Source organism: Seriola dumerili, unplaced genomic scaffold (genome assembly GCF_002260705.1).
Source record: "Seriola dumerili isolate Sdu_G_001 unplaced genomic scaffold, Sdu_1.0 BDQW01000219.1, whole genome shotgun sequence".
Classification (NCBI taxonomy): Eukaryota; Metazoa; Chordata; class Actinopteri; order Carangiformes; family Carangidae; genus Seriola; species Seriola dumerili.
The window spans coordinates 696,212-716,964 of NW_019174474.1; the positions used below are offsets into that span (position 1 = coordinate 696,212).

A 20,753-nucleotide genomic window follows, 5' to 3' on the forward strand; every position below is an offset into this window, starting at 1 on the left:
ACACACTACACTTTTAAGTCATTCAGAGTTACAAAATACAAGGGAAAAAAATGCAATGAAAATGAAATTTTATTTAAAAACACATAAGTATTTATTTATTTATTTATTATGTATTACTGGAATGACATTTATTCAGTTATTTACTATATTTTATCATACACAAAGTAACAGCTGAAAAACACTATGGCACAACTAAAATTTACAAAACAGTTTAACATACGGAGTGACACGGGATGTCAACAGTGAAATGACACCACAAGCAGCAACAAGCAGGCAAGAAAGCCTTGTATTGCAGGACTAGTAAATAACACTTTGTTGCGGAAGATCAATGCAACACCATAAGATTTTATTGTAGAGAAACCTTCCCCCTGTGCTTTTTTTTTTTTACAATTCAATCATTTCCTCATTTTATCAGGTAGCCTGCTGAGAAGTATCTAATGTTTGGGCTTACAGTAAAAGTGCAATAAGCATGCAAATATATTGAACATACATCCAGGAACATCAAGAATGATCCAAGAGAAATGTATGGATATGATAAAAACAGAATAAATGATAAAATTCCCAAGAGAAACCCTGTGAGGATGACATGATGATGTAATAACTCTCCAGGGATCCTGTGGTTAACTTCACAGGCTACAGTCAAACTGAGGAGTGCTGGGAGTTAATCTCGTGATCAGACGGGGGACAGGGGTTAGGGGTCAGCCCACATGCAGTCTGAATATACAAAAGCCTTTTTTTTCTCTCAGCATTATTCACAGGGAAAGAGCTGTGTGTTTCTGTATTTGTACGGAGCTGAGTGGCCTTTTATTATAAAATCCATAGAGCAGCTCTAAGTAGAGGGTTGGTGGAAATGTGGTATAGCCCATCCCTCTCAGGCCACCCTACCATCAGGGATGTCTGTCGACTCCTATCCCCCTATTGTTTGGACTGTGGTTGGGCTTTCCACCATGCCAAGACAGCCCAAGGGAACGGGTGCCATGCTCTAACTTGACCTGAGATTCTCACCAGTTCAGCTCTGGCCTGACTGTGTTTGCCTGGAAGTGTCCTGGAGCTCTTCTCCAGGAACTGACCACATCATGTCAGATAAATAAAAGGGGATTTGAGAGGACAGATGTTCCTCTTGCTCTAAGGAAGTAGTCATACAACATAAAACAACCTTTTAAACGTCCAGCATGGAGACCTATCATGTTCTGCCGGCCACAACACAGTAGAGGAAGTCCAGACTGTGGCTTGAGAAAAAAAAACAGTACTTCCCAAAACCCCAGAGCTGCTTGCAACATTCATCAAGTGATCTACTCAAACCTTGCGTGCTTCCACCACATGTCCAAACTGACCCATGGGACAATTTCACAAACAGTAACAGTACGAGTGGTGCGAAAGGACAAATGGTTATTGAGTTCATTTGAATCGAGGTCCTGGGAGCTATACTCTTGAGCTGTACTCATCTCTCTCGCCAATGTTGTATCCAACACCTTTGGCTTTGTCCTGTTCAGCAGCGGATCTAAGAAATAAAAGAACCACAGGATATTCAGAGTTTAACTGAATCTTTAAATACGTGCAACTTGCAGTCTCAAATGAATGTCAGCTGTCGGTTTATTTAATGGCCATCATGTTGGTGAGGTTTTCTTTCAAGATAATGTTTGTTATTTAGTTCCATAAAATATGAGCAAGATGTTGAAGTGATTAAAAGCTAGGACCATTTTTTTTCCCCCACAACTCTTAATTTGTCCATATTTTCCACTAAAACTGCCTGTTCATGAAAGGATTTGAGGTTTTATCTACCTCATGTCATAATCTACTAAAATGTTGGGTGTACTTGAAATATCAAGTTTAATTGTGCTCAACTAATCAGTTCAAACACAGAAGTTTCAGCAACAGGTTTCTTAGTTGACCAATATGCTTGGCCTCTGCAAAAATACATAGGCAACCACTGGTCCACCTTCTACAGCACCATGTGCCGTAAGAAACTTCCTTTTTGGATCAGGAGTTCCCAAGTTAAAGACAGACTTTAACCCTGTTTGTACTTACCAAAATGCTAGCTCAAATTAATGTTGAACAGGTAAACTATAGATAAATACTGCAATGCTTAATGTTTTTTTTGTTTTTACTTATTATTACTGTTTTCATATAGTTGGTGCGTATATCAATCAAAACACACCTTTAAAAGGTACATTTATTACAGTGACTCTTCATAGTTTTGGTATATGAATGACAGGAAACAACGAAGGGGATTGTTGATGGTGAGTCTCCTGTGTCTGACACTGAAGACAGACTGCCAGCATTATTCTCAGGAAGACAGGGAATTGTTTTGTAAAAATTCTTAATATATATATTTTAAATTCAGATTTACAAATATCAAACTTTGAGGCATCTAAAACTTACATTTGAATATAGTTTTTCTGTTTCAATATCAGAATTTTGTGTGTTTATTGATTCAGGAATTTGTTTTACTTTTCGTTTTTTCTTTTAGTCAATTTTCCCAACTGCAGAATTTTACATTTTAATGGCCTGTAAGAGCCAAAACCAACCCAATGCTGACCTGTTTGCTCAACCTAATATACTTATCTACTGACCCTCTGCACTTACCTTTTCCCTGGATCAACCAACTTCCTTTATACTTACTGTCATACTGACCTACAGAAGAATCAAAGAAAATCCTAATGCTTTACTTAACTTTTATTACACGACCCAATCACTAACCTTGCTTTCCATGGTCCTAAAGGACTCTATCATGTTTTTTTCATGTTGTAATATGTATGAAGACTCTATTGATGTAACACAAGGCTGTACTTGTGTATTTGTATTTTATAAATGTGTTTTATGTTATAAGGAAACCACTGACAAGTCCTTTGTTTTTTTCCTTACAGACTAGTGCACAGTTTAGCCACCTAGTTTCTACTGATCTTGCTTTGATGGACTTGACAAGTGCTCAGAGCGTGATGTAGTAGCAGCTCTGGCATGCACAGTCAGCCCCATGATGTACAAGTCATCATAGTCTGATTTTATTCTATTCTTTGATCACAATCCCTCGACCATCAATCAAAAATAACCTTGTGTCATTTGTAGAAATAGTGTCAGTCATTGTCAAATCTAATGTGATGAAAAGCTGTTACGGTCATTAGCTTAACTGTACTTAGGGTTTACTGGGTCATTAAATGGACACTTAATTTCCTGGAGAACTAGACAACTGTAATAATGTGTATGGAATAATCCACTACTTGGCTTTACTATACATGGAGGTCTATACAGAGGTGTATATTGTGTTACCTGCCAAAATCAAAAACCATTCCTCTGTGACATGCATGATAGTAGTTAGCATTCAGTTAGCAGCCCTTGATTGCACACTTGTACTTGTGCTTGGTATTTTACAGTTAATCATGGGATATTTTGAGTCTGTTATTTATGGTGTAACAACTCTCACTAGACATCTGGACAACACTACTAAATGCTCGCCACACTATATAGTATAATGAGTGATTGTTGACACAGCACAGATCCTTAACAATGACTCATCCTGCCCCAGTGAGTGGGAACATAAAAATCTAATCAATAAAACTATCACAAAGTATTGCCGCACTTTTGCCCCACCTATCAAATCAAACAGCTCTTCTCTCCTTAAGTAATGCTGTTAATATTGTTCTGCAGTTAAGATTTTTATTATATTGTGTTAACCTAATAAAAAAAAAAATGATAACCTATTTCAACAGGAGTATTATTATATAAAGCAGGTTAGGCCTTTCATTGCTCCTACATCATATGTCCAGTCCAGCTGTGGCTGAGCAGACAGAGCATCCTATATTTCCATTGGTCTGGTTTTGTGATGAGGGATACAGTCTACTATTAGACTTACAATAAATTACACTTAAATATCTATTGTCTAATAATTAATATGAAGGAGTCTCAAAGTAAGATTTTTCCATTTAAACAGGCACCATGTCATTTGGTGTAATGCATAATGTATCATAATGCTGCCTTTGTTGTGATTGTGTCTTTCCCAACATAGGGTAGTAAATGAAGGTTGGTATAGTGATGGTACATGCTCAATCACTGAATACTTCATTGTGTTCTTTAAACTTCCAGTTGGGCAGAGGAGTAGACATTGGCCTTGCCATTGTTACAGAGGAGGGTGGAAGAAAGAGTCAAAGATTTGCTGACAAAAGAGACTGTCGATGCTGCTGTTGTACTGGAGGAGCACATCACTCTGCAGATGTTCCTAATGCCTTTGCAACACTAATGGGTCTTCTTTACTGCCTTATCAAAGACTATCCCAAAGGACTGAAATATACATTCGAGCTAATAAAAAAATTTTCATGGGCATCAGTAGTGGCAATTGTTCAGGCAGAGTTCAGGGACTCAAATATAGTAAAGTGCAAAGCGTAGTGGCAAGCTGACTAAGTTAACGGCAGCTACAGTATCACTGTTTCAGTTGGTCTGCTCGAATTTTACAAATGATTCTACCCTAAAACTACATCACACTCAGTTTTGCATACCAAACACACCACCATGCCCACATACACATCACATGGTCACAACACTCAACACAAGGCCTGTGATAACAAGAAAAAGGCCTGTGAGTCACAGAAAAAATGCTTCATGCAGATGTTCTAAAACTGTTATATTATAGACTATATGTTAAATATAGAATATTGTAGTACGTTATTTGTTCAGTAAAGAGATGATGTACTACTTAAACGTTTGTGCAATTTAGCAGCACAAGTTAAGCAGTAAGCTTTTATATTTCATAATTTCTACTTTTGTACATTGATAGTTGTTCTTGTATAGTAAAAGCACAGTAGGCTAAGGCTATTTCACACACAGTTTTATTAGATAAATGTTAATGGCTATTGAAACATGTCAAATATGTGGCATTTTCCATAATATGCAGCTATGCCTCATGGAAGTGTTAATACTAAGTAGATTCATACCAAAAAGGCCACTGTCAGTTTTGAAATGAGATCAAATAAAATTCTGAATGTTTTTTGATGAATTCATTTTATGTAGGCTAGTACTGTTAGAAAATAGAAACTTAAGCTCTGTGGGCAAATTACACAGTTACATTTTTTGAGTGAACTTAACATTGCACCTGAACTATACTATACTGAATAAGCAAACTGCTACCTTAAAAAGATCAGTTAGTTCAACAAGATGCTTTATTTTCATGTTTGTACAACTCAATAAATCAATACATACTGTATTTGTTGGTTTCATGGAACTTTCTATGTTCTATCAATAAAGATTTAGGTTTGTATGACTGTGTTGGTATCACAAAAAAAAAAAACTTCCTGATTAAACTTAAAGTTTAAAGTTGGTCAGCTCTAACTTAAGTTTCTTAATCTGCCTAACTCAACATTTAAAGACAGCCAGGTTACAAATTATTTTAAATTGAACCAGCTTGTTCATTTTTACAGAGACATTAGCCATGTATAAATAGAAAACTGCTGTTGCTGATAATTTGCTGTAGGGAAACATAATTACTTCGGAGGTTGTGAAGAAGAGAGTACAGGTGGAAAATTTGAAGAAACAAGAAACATTTGACACTGTTCAATGGAGAAAACCCATCTATGATGAGACTGTCACCCAGTCTGTCACCTCCAAAAGCAGATTGTGCATCATTAACATAAAGATATAAAAGAGGGGAAGTGATATCCGCTACAGTACGTCTTCTCCTCTCTTATTCTTTCTTAACTTTATGAACGGCCATTTCATCTTTGGAAACCTTTATTGACTGATCTGCTTGTCAGGCTTTAATGCTGGTAGGAAACAATATTTTAAATGTTTATAAAATATTCATAATACTTTCAGTTTTTTCTATTAGTCACTAAGGTTTTTGAATGTTTTCATTTCCTTCAGTTTTAGTTTCAGAACCAACTTATTTTCTCAACGAACTGAAGTTTTACATATTATGGACATTATACAATTTTTAAATTCTCTTTGCATGTGTTTCCTCCTGACAGCAGAAGTTATTTAGGGTTACAACACAGCACTATCATCAAATGTTCCTGTATAGATTCAGTTCCTCCCATACTAAAACCTGAAAAAATTAGCGCATGTCTCATCTTGTTTCCTCAGTTGTTAAACAGTTCTGAGAGAACCAAACATTTTCAATAATCTGTTTACCGCTAGGCTTTTTAATAAAAATCACCTTCTTAAAAAAACTGTGCACAAATACGCAGTATATGAGTGTTAATATATGATTCAGTGTAACTGTTACACTTTCTTCAAAAGCTTTTTTCTCAAATTAATTTCTCAAGTTAATTCTCAAATGTATTCTTAACTATGTACCATAAAAAATCTCTAATTACACAGCAACGCAACCCAAAGAAAATATTCTCCAGGGTACCACTTATCTTTTATAGAAAACCACAATTATACAAAATGGGCTCAAAATTTAAATGTCACACTGTCATGGATGACTAAGAGCGGCACAAGTGAGTCTACATTCCCAAAAATCTCAACTAATGAGGACACAACCCCTGTAAACTCCATCTCTCCTTTTTTAAACCCTAGATGTATGGCTCAATTAAGTTTGCCATTCTCTTGAAATATCCTCTGCAATTGTCAACTTTATATATATTTATATCTCACCCTCTAAAATCAGTCATGGAAAACACCAAATTTGCCCACTAAAATAGTTCAGCTCTTTCAACTTCAGTTTTGGGAGATTCAGACATACAGACATCTTCAAAAAATGTGTGAGCCATCTATCAAACATCAAATTCAAAAGCTCTCATCTCAAGTGTTAATGATGAAAATCATCAAGTTGACCAGCTATGATTGGTCAAGCTTAACGAATAGCACCTTTTATATGTATTATGTACACAACATGATTTCAATTAGCATAACTGTGGTCTTGTTTTGTTGTTTTTGCCCTTTACTTACCTTTTTTGCCTTAATAGACAGCAAATTAAAGAGACAATGAGAACAAGTCCCAGTGCAGAGCCCACCACAATGGTAACCAGTAGACCTGCAGAGTATGGGGGCAACAGAAGCAGAAAGGATTATGTGATGCCTGGACTGTTTTCCTCCATGTGTTCATTTGGTGCGTGGGCTTCTATATCTGTATACAGTGTTTTATTATAATTAAAACAATTACTTGTTAAGGTGTAGTTTAAATGGTAAAATAAATATTTGTTATGTTGTAACGTTCTATAGTAATTACCAGTGGTGTATCATATAGGCTAGTCTATGCAACATACTCTACATTTATTCTAGTAATGATTTAGTTTGGTAAATGATTACCTATAAATTTAAAGCCATGATTTTGATGTTGGAGCAATTATTCTTTTCCCTTATTAACTAGTTCACTGAATTAAATTCAGACAGAGAAAAGGTCATTTTAACTACTGAATTGCTTATTTATTAAAATTCCACAAGAGAAAACAAGATGTTTGTGGCTCACAAAGGGAGGATCCCTCAATGCTGCCCAAGTGTAAGATGAAGATGAAGACAACATATGGCAAAAAGGAAAGTGTAAATGTAGAAAATGCACAGAAAAGCAACATACCAGTGTTCATCCAAGATGGATCAGCTAAGTAGTGAAGAAAAACAGAGAGAAGAAGGTGAAAATGAAAGACACCCTAGATATGGTACCATTCAAGGACAAGAAGAGTTAAAATTTAAAGGGGTTTTCATGACAGATAAAGAAAACAAATCACATAAAAAAATAAAGTAAATCAATTAAATCATCTTCAAAGTCTTTTATATGAGAAACAAGCCTTTTCATGACACAAGCTCACAGTTTAGACTCACTCAAATTCAGACACAATGAACTGTTGCAGAAAAGTTTTAAGGTCATTTGATCTCGATGTCCTGCTGTTTGGCAATCAGCTCTTAGCATCATTTAACAGTAAAAATCTTGTTCCTGGATCCAATCATATTTTTTTATAGCATTTGCGTAGCACACACACACACACACACACACACACACACACACACACACACACACACACACACACACACACACACACACACACACAGCTAGTGTAAATGTCTGTGTCTTAACTAGTAATATAATATACGTAGATAGTTGATTTAAAGGTGCAGCATGTGAGTTTCGCAACATAGCCAGCCTTAAACTTCATTCCAAGAGCTGTCTCTAGCAGTGGAAACCAATATTTCTATCACTTCTTTTCTTCTACTAAAGTTAGCAAGCTAACCAGTTAGCGCCTGTCCAACTGGATCGTCACATCACTTTCTGATAGCGAATCATTGTAGTGTCCAGTCTGCCCTGAAGAAGTGGCACTGCTCAGGCTATGTCCACACTAATATGCTTTCATTTTAAAACAGTGTTTTAAAAACACACGACTGTTTTAGCTGAATATCATCAATAATCTCCATCCATATGAACACACATGAAAACACATATCGAAGGATCATTAATGTACATGTGCGTGTTGTTGTAAACAGGAAGCAGATTGTTTACTCTGCAGTTGGTTAGTTACAGAAAATACTAAGAATGAGGAACAGCAAAGGCAGTTGTAGTGTTATAATGCAGATTTTAACTGCACAACAGCTGGTAGCAAAGACAACAAGGTCAGCAACGCTTGTTATTTGTTATCCATGTTGCATTCACCACTGGTAGTCATGACTGATAAGACCCAATCACTAGGCAAGGCAGGTGTGTGTGTCATTGTTTCCAAAGGTCTCGACCTGGACCTGGACAGTTTCAATGTAAGACACAACACAGCTCGCTTCCATGACATGGATGTACACCAGTAGATTAAAACCTGGCTCAGACAGGCACAGGCAGTTTCTTCTATTCTGGTCTATGCTTATGTTCAAAAATGTGCAGCTCAGAACCTTACATGTTTTACATACTCTACTGTATAGATATAGAAGATAAATGTATAGAATTTAAATATCACAGTGTGTTTCTATCCCTGTGTTTTGCTCTGCATCTTTCTGTGACCCTGAAGAAGACTAAGATGGCAGAGAAAATACATTCTAATAATACCATTTCTATAAGTTCAGAGTGAAAGGTGCAAATGCAGTCGAGAAGAAATCTACCATGTGTGATTTAGGTATAATGCTTTTATTGAAAAGTTCCCTATCTATTGTACAGTAGCTGTTTCCTTACGTATTGGAAATGGCAATTTGAACAGATGTACAAATTGTCAAAGACAGGGATGTTGTGTAAAGCGCTTAAGCTCTTGCAAATTCTTTTGGTTTAGCTGCATCTCTATTTTGTGCAAGACAAAAATTACTAGTTAGCTTTCACAATTACCATACTATAGAAATGAACTTGGCATACAGTATAACATTATAAATGTTCCTTGCCAGATATTTTGTGTACTACATGTAGCTTGATGCGTACAGTTTTCCAAGCACAAAATATGTGCTTCGAAGAAGTTTATTATAAAGCATTGTATGGCAAGGCAACGTTTTGCAAACACACCTATAGGCCATTGTGAAAAAGAAGCCATTTCTTATTTTTGCAAATTTCCATGACAAAAATCAGACAACATATTCAGATTGGCTTACAGTACTGAGCACAGTCACTGGTGATAAGTGGTTATGCGTATGAGTTAAGTGTGCAAAAACAATAACTACAGTAAATGAACTCATACTAAAGTAGTTTTCTGATAGAACTCATAATTATGTGCACATACTGGAAAGAATAATTTAAATATTAAATAGGTTTGTGAGAAACATAAGTCAAAGAAATGCAGGGCGTGGCTTGAAAATTAGTCTTTCATTATAGGACACACGAATGATGTCTGCTACAGAAAGTGACATAATGTGAGTCTCAACTATGTCAGGAATCTAGTCTTCCCACTCCATTGGCAGAAGCCAAGGATGTGGATAACCCTGGCTGTGTGGCTTCCTGGGAACAGTAGCAGGGGAGAGGCTACCAGAGTTTGTCATTGGCACACTTTGCTTGATTACTGTGGAAGTCTTCTTCTGATTCATCAAGGCTTTTGTCAGAGAGCGATCCAACTCAAGCACCTCATCTGTTGGCCGTCCACGAAGAATATGTCTGATAGTGGGGAGGGCTAAATCAGATTTACAGTCCAGGTAGCTTTTGAGGTTGAGCTCAGGGAAAACTACATCTCTGAGAGCGTGAACCAGCTGGTTCTCAGTGTGAGACTGTTTGAGCTGATGGAAAACTCTCTGCTCCAGCGAGACGTAGCAGAGTGCGTCTTCAGCCAGTCCTAACTTTCCCACAGACCAGTTGGTCTGGCTCTTCTTCCGCAGGGATGGATTCAGCGTCTGTTGTTTGGACTTGGACAGAGTCTCACTCTGGTGGTTCTTGAGGTCTTTCTTCTTGCCAGCATGGAGCTTCTCTGAGCCACTTGGAAGGAGCTGATAGAGCCCTTCATCAGCCAGGTCTGCTAGGTCGCCAACCAGCAGCTGCTGAACGATTCGCTTCCTCGTGAGCGGAGATGTGAGTGAAAGAGTACCATGCAGTCCTCTGCCTACACCAGACACAGAGCCAATCACAACTTGTTAAACATCCCAGCTCGTGGAACACTCCTTGGAACGACGTTGGGCCTTCACACCCAGCATGCAAAAGCACTGCCTGTAGCGATAAACTAAAAGCACAAGCCATCACCTGCTAAATGCCGCTCATGAAAGCTAACAGCAGAAGATTCCACACTGCCATGTCCAAACAAATGTGCCATTAGAAAAGCATAGCTCTGAGTGGGAAGCTTTGGAATGAAGAAAGCATGCACATTAACACAGCACTATATGGATCTAAATACCATACAGTGTGGTAAGCCAGTCAGCCACATAAAAGTAAGCCTTTAAATACAAATTTAAAGGCTGCAGACATTCTCAGTATGTCAGAGAGAGAGAAAGTTAATTTGTTGCGCCTTAAAAGATGGCCTACTTTCTAACAAGCTCATCAAAGTCAATCAAATTTGAAGATGATTGAGAATGATATCAATACAAGCTCAACCACAAGCAGGTGAAACCATACAAGCCAAAGCCCACATGACAGCCCCCTGTGCTTTGCGAATAAAAAAAAGCCCACACATCATCCAAACCTCGTCGTTTCCCCAAGCAGTGCAGTGGCTATGTCGTTTATGTGACCTTTGCACTCATGCTCCAACAATAAAGCAATCCCATTTTGAAGGCCATACTTACCCTCTTTAAATGATACCAGGACAACTCGGCTGTCAGCGAGCTGTGGTTTCCTGTAGTTGCCATTCAGTGGCACAGGGGCTGAGTCCTGGGCATGGGAGGAGTAGAGGGCTGTTGCCAGGGCAAGAAACTGTGAAGACACAACAAAACAAAAGCACAGAGATTTTTCCACACCAGTTAAGGGACCTACCATATTAGGCTGTTTGAAAAAAAGAATTGGCATTCATTTTTCAGTGGCTTATTTATCCTAACATCAAATCTGCTTAAAAAAATAATTCTAACTGATGAAGCACCTGTTTGCGAGATATTGTCACATGATTCCTGAACACTGTCCACAGTACACTTGGATAGCACGGAGGAGTTGTCAGGGACCCGTCGTAGCGATAGTACTCATCCAAACGTGCAGGCAGCAGCGCTCTGATGTTGAAGCCGGGCACCTGCACTCTCTGATCTGCGGGTTAAATAAATAACAAAAGTATCTTGTGACTACTTAACAACAATTTATGTCAGAATAAAATACAATAATAGCCACATGAATGAGGTGATGAAGAGCATGGAGATTCTCACCCCAGAAAGAGAGGAACCAAAGCTCTCTGTACATGTGTCAAAAGCTGACAGTAGCCCTTCCAGTGAGTTTTCAATCTTTTTAGGTGGATGAGATGTCTAAAACAAAGCCTGAATACTGCGCTTCATATTGTGAACTACCCATGCTCATGACTTATATTTATTATTCATTGTGTCTAAACTGCAAAAAGGAAAACATCACTTTAGACTTACCTCTGTATTTGATCCCATTGATGAACTTTAGAAACTGTTCAAAGGCAGGACTGAACTCACCAACCTGTACAGGAAACATAGTTAGATGGTTCTGCTCCACAGATACTCACAGGTCGGTGCGACAGAGTCAGCAGTATCTCACCTCAATCAGGACACCCAGCACTGCCAGGCCATCAGATTTGTCTACGGCCATGGACATATTGGGGTACTTATCTGAATTGAAGTGTACCACATGCATCTGTGAAGAAAAAAGAGAAATAAGTCAAGACATAGTGGAACAAACAAAACAATGTAGAATTAATCAAAAGTTAGTTAGCTGAAAAATATAATTTGTTCTTTTATTACACCCAAGGTGAAAAGTATGCGGTACATAGATGTCCAATATGTTATTACAGAAGGTCCCTCAGTCTGAGTTGTATGTTACTATATATCTGTAACTTCTCTGTAGAAAATATAATGTGAAGCAAAAAAAAGGGAGAAGAAGTAAAATGGACATCTGACAGAGCTTACAAATTTCAGTCTATCAACAGGACTGCATGGATAATGGGAAAACATCTTTAATGTATTTTTCAAATTTTTTAAATTCTGTATACGTTTTCATCATTTGAACCCCACGCAGTGTAGACTCAGGGATCATGCAGCAGTGATAAAAGATTACACCTTTATACCATCTGGCCTGTTTAGATTTCTTTTAAATGATCTTTTTATAAAAACAAATTTGACGCTAACTATTGTCACTATTTATACCATGGCATCCACGCGCCATAAGTGTTCATTGGATTAGAAATAGTGTGCGGTATTCAGGGGATGTGATATTAGTGAAAAGTCTATAACAAAAGCAAACGAGAAACACTGGATATTTATTATTTCACTGGGTGGCCTATTACAGTACATACATAAATACCAGACTGTCAGTTGTTTTGGTGACAGTTTTGCTTATTCAGTGCAACACAGAGGCATGTAGGTCATTCCAGTCAAATATGAAATTAAATACGAAATTGTATTTACAGTCTTTGTTCTGTCTTGGGAATTAAGGTAGACATTTGCACTATTTTTGGGAAAAGTTCAATTTCCCATCATTCCATCCCTCAATAACAACATGTCATCAAGGAGCTGTGGTTCTGTAGTCTGGAGAGACTTGAAAAGATGCATGCTCCCGATGTGTCCACTCAGAAACTCAGGTCAAACCACAGCACCTTATATGTGGCTCTGACGCAGCTGGGACATGGTCACATAAAAGCACACAGGTTGTAACCATTACAGCCTCTACCCACTGTAATTCAAACGATACCAAATTATATAAAAAAGACTCCTATTTTTGTTTATATCATAAAACAGACTCTTAGATGCTTTCGGACGTTACAGTCAAATCTTCTGCTTTACTTAAAGCGCCGATGTAAAAAAAGCAAACTAGTGTGTGAAAACTGCTTACAGGGCTTGACACATTAAACAGCACAGACAGCCACTCCTTACCAGAGGTGGTTGAAAACCAAAGCATATAATAGTCTGGCACTCTAATCCCTTTAAACCCTTCAAAAATAAGGCACGCTGTCTGAGGCTGACTGAGATGATGTCTTTTCCTTTTAATGTGAGAAACTGAGTGACAAAACATGCTAATTTGCTTGGTAAAGGGATGAGTTATAAAAACAACAACAACAACAACAACAACAATTTTGGGCTTAACGCTTTATAATCTCAGTAGTAGAGATTTTAAAGACCTACAGCTTTTTTATTGTTCAAAACTTCTAAGTGTCTTTAATTAGAATAGGTTTACATAAGCATTCAATTGTTCGTTACGGTGGAATGGAAGAGGCACTATAAGCATTCTCTGACACTGTCTAATGGGTAGATATAAAACTGGATGCCTGTCACAGTGTTGAGTAACTGGAACAGTAATATGCAGACGCAGAACTTTGGAGAGTTCCTTAAGCTTAAGCAGTGTCTGCAAGTCTTGAAGTACGTCAGTGGCTCTGATTTCTCCGCCAGTCAAGTGTCACACGTTTAAGTCATGAAGTATTAAATCATTTGTCTGGTGGTCGGAGATGTTGTTGTCTGACGCTGCAAATAAGTGAGAGACCTATGAGTGGATGAGTGGACTGAGCTATGTTATTATCAACACAATGTACTCTCGCAAAATGGCACCATTCAGAGTGTTTTATATATATATATATATATTATAGATTAGTAATACTATGCATCAACCAACAACTTTATGCTTTGTTGGGTAGTGTATTCACTAACAATGCATGACAATGTATAAACTGTTTTACATGTAAAATCTTCATCTGCAAAGTACATGTATTAACTATGTTAACTACAAGTGGCTGATAAATGTAGTGGAATAAAAGGTACAAAATGTATAAAGGTGCAAAATAAAGGAATTATTAAAGAAAGTACTAATACCTTGAAATTGTACTTAGGTGCAGCACTAGAGTAAATGTATTTAGTTAATTTCCACCTCTGTCTTTTACATCAGTAGAGGGAAGTATTAGGTAGTGATGTATGTTTTGTTTACCTCTGCTGCATACTGCTTACTGTTCACCGTGTGCTCGGAGCCGGCAGCCCTGTTGGAGGAGCCCCAGTGGAAATGAAGCTGAGCTGCAGTGTAATGATGAGGCAGGCTGGAGATGTGCATCTTAGAGGGCAGGGAGATTTGCACTGTGGGTCAAAAGAAGCGGATTCCCAGCACACATAAGAGAGCAGGATAGGGGGGGTTACTTGAGTTGACATGAGGGTATCGAGAAACATCAACTTCACCTTTATCTACACCGATGAAGTCAGCGTGGTGCGCTCTGTGCCGTCAAAGTACTTTTGCAAAATCGATGCAGCTATGTTTAAGTCACTGTATGGTGGAGTGACGCAGGGCGCTTTCTACATTTTTGTAGGTGTATGATGAATGTTTACAAGTGGAAAACGTTTGTCAGCTTATTTCAGACACACGTCACGCTGATGATGCCACTGATGTGGCGTTGGGACCCATCGGGTATGCATACATAAGCAGTTTACTTAAACAGATATCATAACAATCACTAACACAGGGCAGACATTACATGTATGTTATGCTATACAGTGGCTGACACTGAAATCCCTCATATATAGCAATTTCTACATTGCACTTAAATTAACATGTAAGTAATCTAACCAGTTGTGCAACAGACGTTTTAGTTTACTTTTCTCTGACTGAAATAGTTTCTTTCTTTTTCTGCGGCACAGTGGCATACTTATCTATGTTCTAATTGCTGTATTTAAAGATTAAATTTATGACCATGTTATAAATAGATATCAAACATTAAACTGAAGCGTGGCTCTTTTGTTAAGATGCATCAGACCCAGTAGTTGCAGAGCAGATGACTAATCCCAGCTCATATTTTCCCAGACTAAACATGGAGCCCTTTCTTTGGGTAAAAGGACAGTTAAGATAATAAGAGAGTGATTATGGAAAATTGCTGTGGCAGATGTAGAAAGAAGATACTCCTATCATTTTCGTTAGGGATGACCTCTACGGCAAGAACAGACTCCTCCAAGTTTATGTGGGGCCATCTCTAATGAATACGTTGACTAGTGCATCACTTTGATTTAAAGAACGTAGATCCCGAGCCAAACAAAACATAGCGTTGTTAAATATTTGCTTCGTTTGATACACAGTTTTGTTACCTGAGATAAAATGCGGTTGAAGTTATATTTAAAGTATTGTACATAATAACATGTTTTGTGGACAACACTGATGATTTACACTCACCAGAATGTCCATTATTCCCAAGAGTGAGCTGCTCATTGGGTGACAGGTTGTAGTTCTGAACCTCAATCGGACGTAAAGTCGGGTCGAACCTCAGCAGCTCTGACTTGATGTCTATTGGAGACTGGAAAGTTCCACCACAATATGGATAATTCTTAGACCAGTGGTGCTCTCCCTCTGGCCCTGCAACAACATCAATGTAGATCATAATCATAATCATAAAACACCTTTGATTTCAACATGATATAGCCAAATTTTCACAATTTTAATATACTGCACAGTGGTATTTCATATAGTCTAAGTCATCCAAAAAGTGTGTTTCGTTTCATCTGTTCTTGGGAGACGTTGCATGTCCTCAACAAATGTTAAACTGTTCTATTCTAAAGGGCAAATGAGCAAATGTACGTGCCCCAGAGTGAAACTGAATAGGGGATGGCTGCAAAGAGGACCAGGGCTTGTCCTGGCTTACCAAACATTTTATCTGCAATCAAAGTGAAGTATTATTATCTATGTCCAAGGCGGCATGGGAGAGGCCCATGGCTCTGCTCTTGGCCCTTTCTAAAGCAGTGAGAGTGAGAACCAGGCTGTTGTTTGCGGGGAGAGCCAGTGAGAACACTGTCTCTCTCCAAATGAGAGGTTTCTATAAAGCACAGGACAGTGAAAATGGCCACATTTGCAAATCAAGTCATGCAGTTTACTCAGTGACCTCAGCTGCATGAGGGTGTCTCTCAGTGTGAAGGCGATGAGGCAAAAGGGCTTTGAAATACTTCAGTAGAGAAGAACATGGTGATACTAAATTGATTGACAAGAAAATCAAGAAGCTCTTCATTTCTGATGTTTTCATTCAGTGTGTTGACTGAAGTGCAATCATCCATACTGAGCTTTTCAAACATGATGCTTAGTATACAGTGAGGATAATAGTTTGCAATGAATGGATCCTATCAGATCTGAAATAACATAACTGTAGTGAAGTAGAAAAAGGCATGAAAGGCCCTGAGTGTACCAGTGCTCTCATCCCTACTGCACATTTACAACTAATTCATTATCTGTCCAGAATTAATCTAAAAACGCACCATTCACCATATGCCAGCAGACCGTGGTTAAATATGAATGATGCAGCATGAAGCCTGCCCCCAACCCCATTGTCAGTTCCCAGTGGATTGATTGTACAAGACATGCCAAAAGGCATCAAGTGAAGCTGTGAAATCACTGAATACTTGTTTGAAGCAAAAGTCATAGTTCAATCGAGGCAAACACTCCCTATAATAAGAAAGAAAGTTTTAATTAGACCCAGCCTGCCCTTTAATAATGGCCTTCAGTGGCCTTTGGTGGCCCCTTGGCAGTCCTCGGTAGAACATACATGACTGGGTAATTTCTTAAATATGGGGCCGTTTCTATGTAAAGGCAATGTTAAATGAGAAGATTTATACTAGGTTTTCTGCAAAGTAAACCACTGAAGATAACATCAATGGTAGAGCAGGTTGACAAAACTACAACAGTCATCAACAACATCACTTTTTTCTACTTCCACGTTAAGGTTCACTGTTTGTCCTTTGCCAGAGGGTGGAGTGTTGAGGTGGAGATAAATCGTATGACTCAGCTGTGCCCCCGTCAACAGAAAGTGCTACCAGCCCTGCAGACTACTGACTACTATGACACGGCCTCTCCAGTGTTTGACTGTAAGTGAGGATGAAATCCACTACACTGCACTTAGGAGGAGGCCAGAAGTTTTATATATACAGTATATACATGTATACTCACATATGTATTACTACATCAATTCTTCTTCTCAGTAGTCATCACATACATTTCCAATTTAATTTCTAATTAATTTAATGTGTTATCATTAAGGTTTGTGATGATATGATTGTTGTATTTATTCTTGTAGTCTAAGCATTTTTGGAAGGATCCAAGTGTTTATGTTTACATGGCTTTGACCAGAACAGGATGAATCACCAAGGTATTTTGCCACATTTTTAAGGTATTCCCTGTACTGTCACTGATAAATTAGAAATTTTTCCAATTTCCCATTGTTTGTTAAGGTGTTGTTCCTATTTTCTAAATGTGCACAGGTAGGAGATGAACAACTGTGTATCTACAAAGGGCACCCATTAATGCCAAGCCACCGCTATAATAAAAACAGAGTGGATCAGGCTGTGTCAGAGGTCTGAATTAAGCAAGTATAGTTTCCTCTAACTATAATCATTTGACCATAAATTACTGTGCAGAGAAAATAACTCTTTCTTTATTCATCCCTGATGTGTCTGTGTAAGAGAATTTGCAGGCAATAGTTATTTTAAAAAGAGGACAGTAAGTTTGTCCCCAATGACTGTAGTAGTCAAAATTATTAGTAAAAAAAATTGGAAGAATAATGATATTAAGTTGATTTGCTGCACCTGTCTTGGTTTTAACATTCAGTCCCTGAATGCCACAGACTTTTGAGTAGCAATGACACAATCACAAGAGGTCATGCTCTGAGCGCAGTTTATGTAAGAGAGAGTCATGGTTCAAGAAAAACCCTGCATATAGAGCTTAAGGCATGAGGCAAAGGCAGTCAGCCACTTACGAAATGTTGTGACTAGTCTGTAATGAACTCTACAATTACATGAGGTGACAGGAGGGTGGTCAGCACTAGCTTTGTTTGGGGGTCAAAGAGAGGCCACAGAGGGTTTTTTTACTTTTGATCAGAGAGCACTGCATTTGACGGTGTTATCACTTCTGTTTTATTATTTTGTATTGCCAGCTCAAAGCACTGCTGTGGGGGGCATAACAACAACATCTTCTCTGACTCAGTTATTGCCTATCAGAGAATTGCAGCCAATTGAATTCTAACACTCAATTAGTTAACGCTAGTTTAAGGGTAGAATAGCACTGTGAGTGACCAAGGCATACAAGTGCACATGCACTGGGATTGCAAATGCACCAAAGGTGCACATTTCTATCCATATTTGTCTCTTATGACAAAATTATCAGACTTACCACTGTATGTCCATTTGGCACCTGAAACAGATGGAAAAAATGGTCCCACTGCATATTAAAAATATAATAATCAGACATGCAAGTGCACATATGCAACAGGATGCAATGCAATATTTTACAATTTTCCATAGAATAAAATTAATTGAAAGCAATATATCTGGAACAAACATTCAAAGTTTTAGTCTCAGAGAAAAATGGTCACTTTTCATGTCACCCTCATGCCTCAGAAAGAGCATGTGCAGGTGGATGGAGACACCTGCCATGAAGCATCCCTTCTGCTCAAGACCTATAGTGCTAAACGGCCCAAATAGCTTGCTTTAAACAATTTTCTTCTTCTTCTGTCTACTTAATACAAATCTAAAAGTGCATGAAAAGTTTTTTAACTGGCTACTTTATGCATTCATGAACGATCTTACCATGCAGTACAGCGCAGAAAGCCAGCTGTAGTAAAACGGCGGATGTGAAGCTCGGAAAGTGCATCTTGGTCCCCTCAGCCCACGCTCGTGCGGCAGCCTGACGTTAACCCGGTGGCAGAGCAGGAGCTTGGAGCACCAGAGCGCGAGCCTTCAAACGAGCTTTTATACTCATGTTGTCAGCTTCATTGTAGCTCACACTGACGTCAGAGCAACAACAAAACCAGCCTCCAGAGTCATCTGGTCACCGGAGAGTGACAGCTCAACAGAGGCGACCGCATCCAAGCGAAGTCACTCATTTAGGGTTCAGGCTCGAAATCTGCCGACGGATGAAAGGAACAGCTGAGCGGCATGCACGTGCGCCGGTGTTACGCAAAAATGTGCGAGCCTTCAAATTCTGTGACGTCAAAAGACTGATGGGTTGACCAGATACTGGCAGGTGAGGTGCGAAGGCTCCATACCTACTACCTGTTTGTGCTGTCACTATCAAAACGTGTGATCCTGTCGAAACACTATGGGGTCACCATTTTTAGTAAAAGCGACCGAAATTCAATATGACACTGTGCACCCAGTGACTCTGCAGGCAGTGCACCTTGCAAAACATAGCTATATATTAAATGTTTTCCTTCCCTTTCTCCCACCTTCCTGTAAGGTGGAAAGTTGTTTCCCCCTATTGTCTCTAGTTGTTTGGGGTTTTCTGCCCACTATGCAGCCATGCACTGAAGTCAGTGAACATGAAAATTTTAAAATTCACCATTCCACCCATGGGACATTTTGGCCTTGGTAGTGCTACTTCAGATGTGTTTTGATTTGAACAGGTCTTGTGTCAAAGTCTACTGCCCCTTTAAATGGGGTTTACCTCCCACAAATTATGTTTCCCATTATGGTTAAGCATAGGAGAGATAATAACTGCTTTGGTCAAGGGGAAGGTTGGGGTCATGTTAAGCATCACTGAAAACAACTGGTTGGGTGAGGTATAAGGTGGGGTTAGGTTAGAGTTAAGGTAAGGGGAAACACATATCACACATATTGACCGGGAAATAGACTTTGACACAACACCAGAATAAATCTTCATGTAACCTTGACAAATTATAGGTTGTTTGAAAACTCTAACTGTGCACAGCATTTTAGCATCTGGATATCACTGCAACAGCTGTCGACAGAATTGGTTCAGACTTGTGGCTATGGCCTCAAAGTATTTCCCGTACTAGCCTACTTCAGGCCTTATGGAGCCTCATTATACCCAAAACCCCCACACAAAAAACTTACATTTCTACCATGTTTGTGTCTCTGCATCTTTGGTTTAGTGACTCCTTCTAACTTTTTGATTATAAAATGAAAGTTGTCTTTCAAAAGAGACCAGGGTTATGACTGTAATCAAAAGGGTTGATGAACAGTAAGCTTTTTATTTTTGGGGGCTTGATCACAAACAGGGTGGTGACTGGTGACAGGTCAAGTTACATAGATATAGGGGAAAATAAATGACAATTAATAGAAAAATAATGCCTTACATGTATACTCCATGCATAAATAGCCAAGTGTTCTGTGCTCACCCTAAATTATTTTTTTCCAGATTTTGTGACCTATCATCTACCATACTAAAAAAACATTTTATGAAAGCATTTTTTCTTATACCTTGGCTTACGATGACAGTGATCACACATTACAGATCAAAGTCTTACACCATGACAATTGGAAACTGATGAGTGTTTCATCCAAAGTGACAAAATAAGAGGATAGAGTAACTCCCTGAGGTAACTCCT

General features: G+C 38.5%; 1 protein-coding gene across 3 annotated transcripts; it reads right to left on the reverse strand.

The window, feature by feature from the left end:
- Window positions 1-121: 121 nt before the first annotated feature.
- ca12 (carbonic anhydrase 12) lies at window positions 122-19,270 on the reverse strand. 3 transcript variants are annotated; one of them, XM_022754447.1, is made up of 11 exons: window positions 18,994-19,270; window positions 18,578-18,598; window positions 15,602-15,781; window positions 14,378-14,520; window positions 12,005-12,100; window positions 11,863-11,926; window positions 11,379-11,536; window positions 11,089-11,215; window positions 7,505-7,528; window positions 6,880-6,964; window positions 122-1,501 (listed from the first exon to the last, which is right to left on the reverse strand). In XM_022754447.1, the coding sequence occupies exons 1-11, from the start codon at window positions 19,055-19,057 to the stop codon at window positions 1,423-1,425; spliced, it is 1,041 nt and encodes a 346-aa protein (XP_022610168.1). In that variant the 5' UTR covers window positions 19,058-19,270; the 3' UTR covers window positions 122-1,422. The 3 variants fall into 3 exon arrangements, with proteins under 3 accessions (XP_022610168.1, XP_022610169.1, XP_022610167.1); XM_022754448.1 differs by lacking the exon at window positions 7,505-7,528; XM_022754446.1 differs by lacking the exons at window positions 122-1,501; window positions 6,880-6,964; window positions 7,505-7,528 and adding an exon at window positions 9,029-10,415.
- Window positions 19,271-20,753: the final 1,483 nt, after the last annotated feature.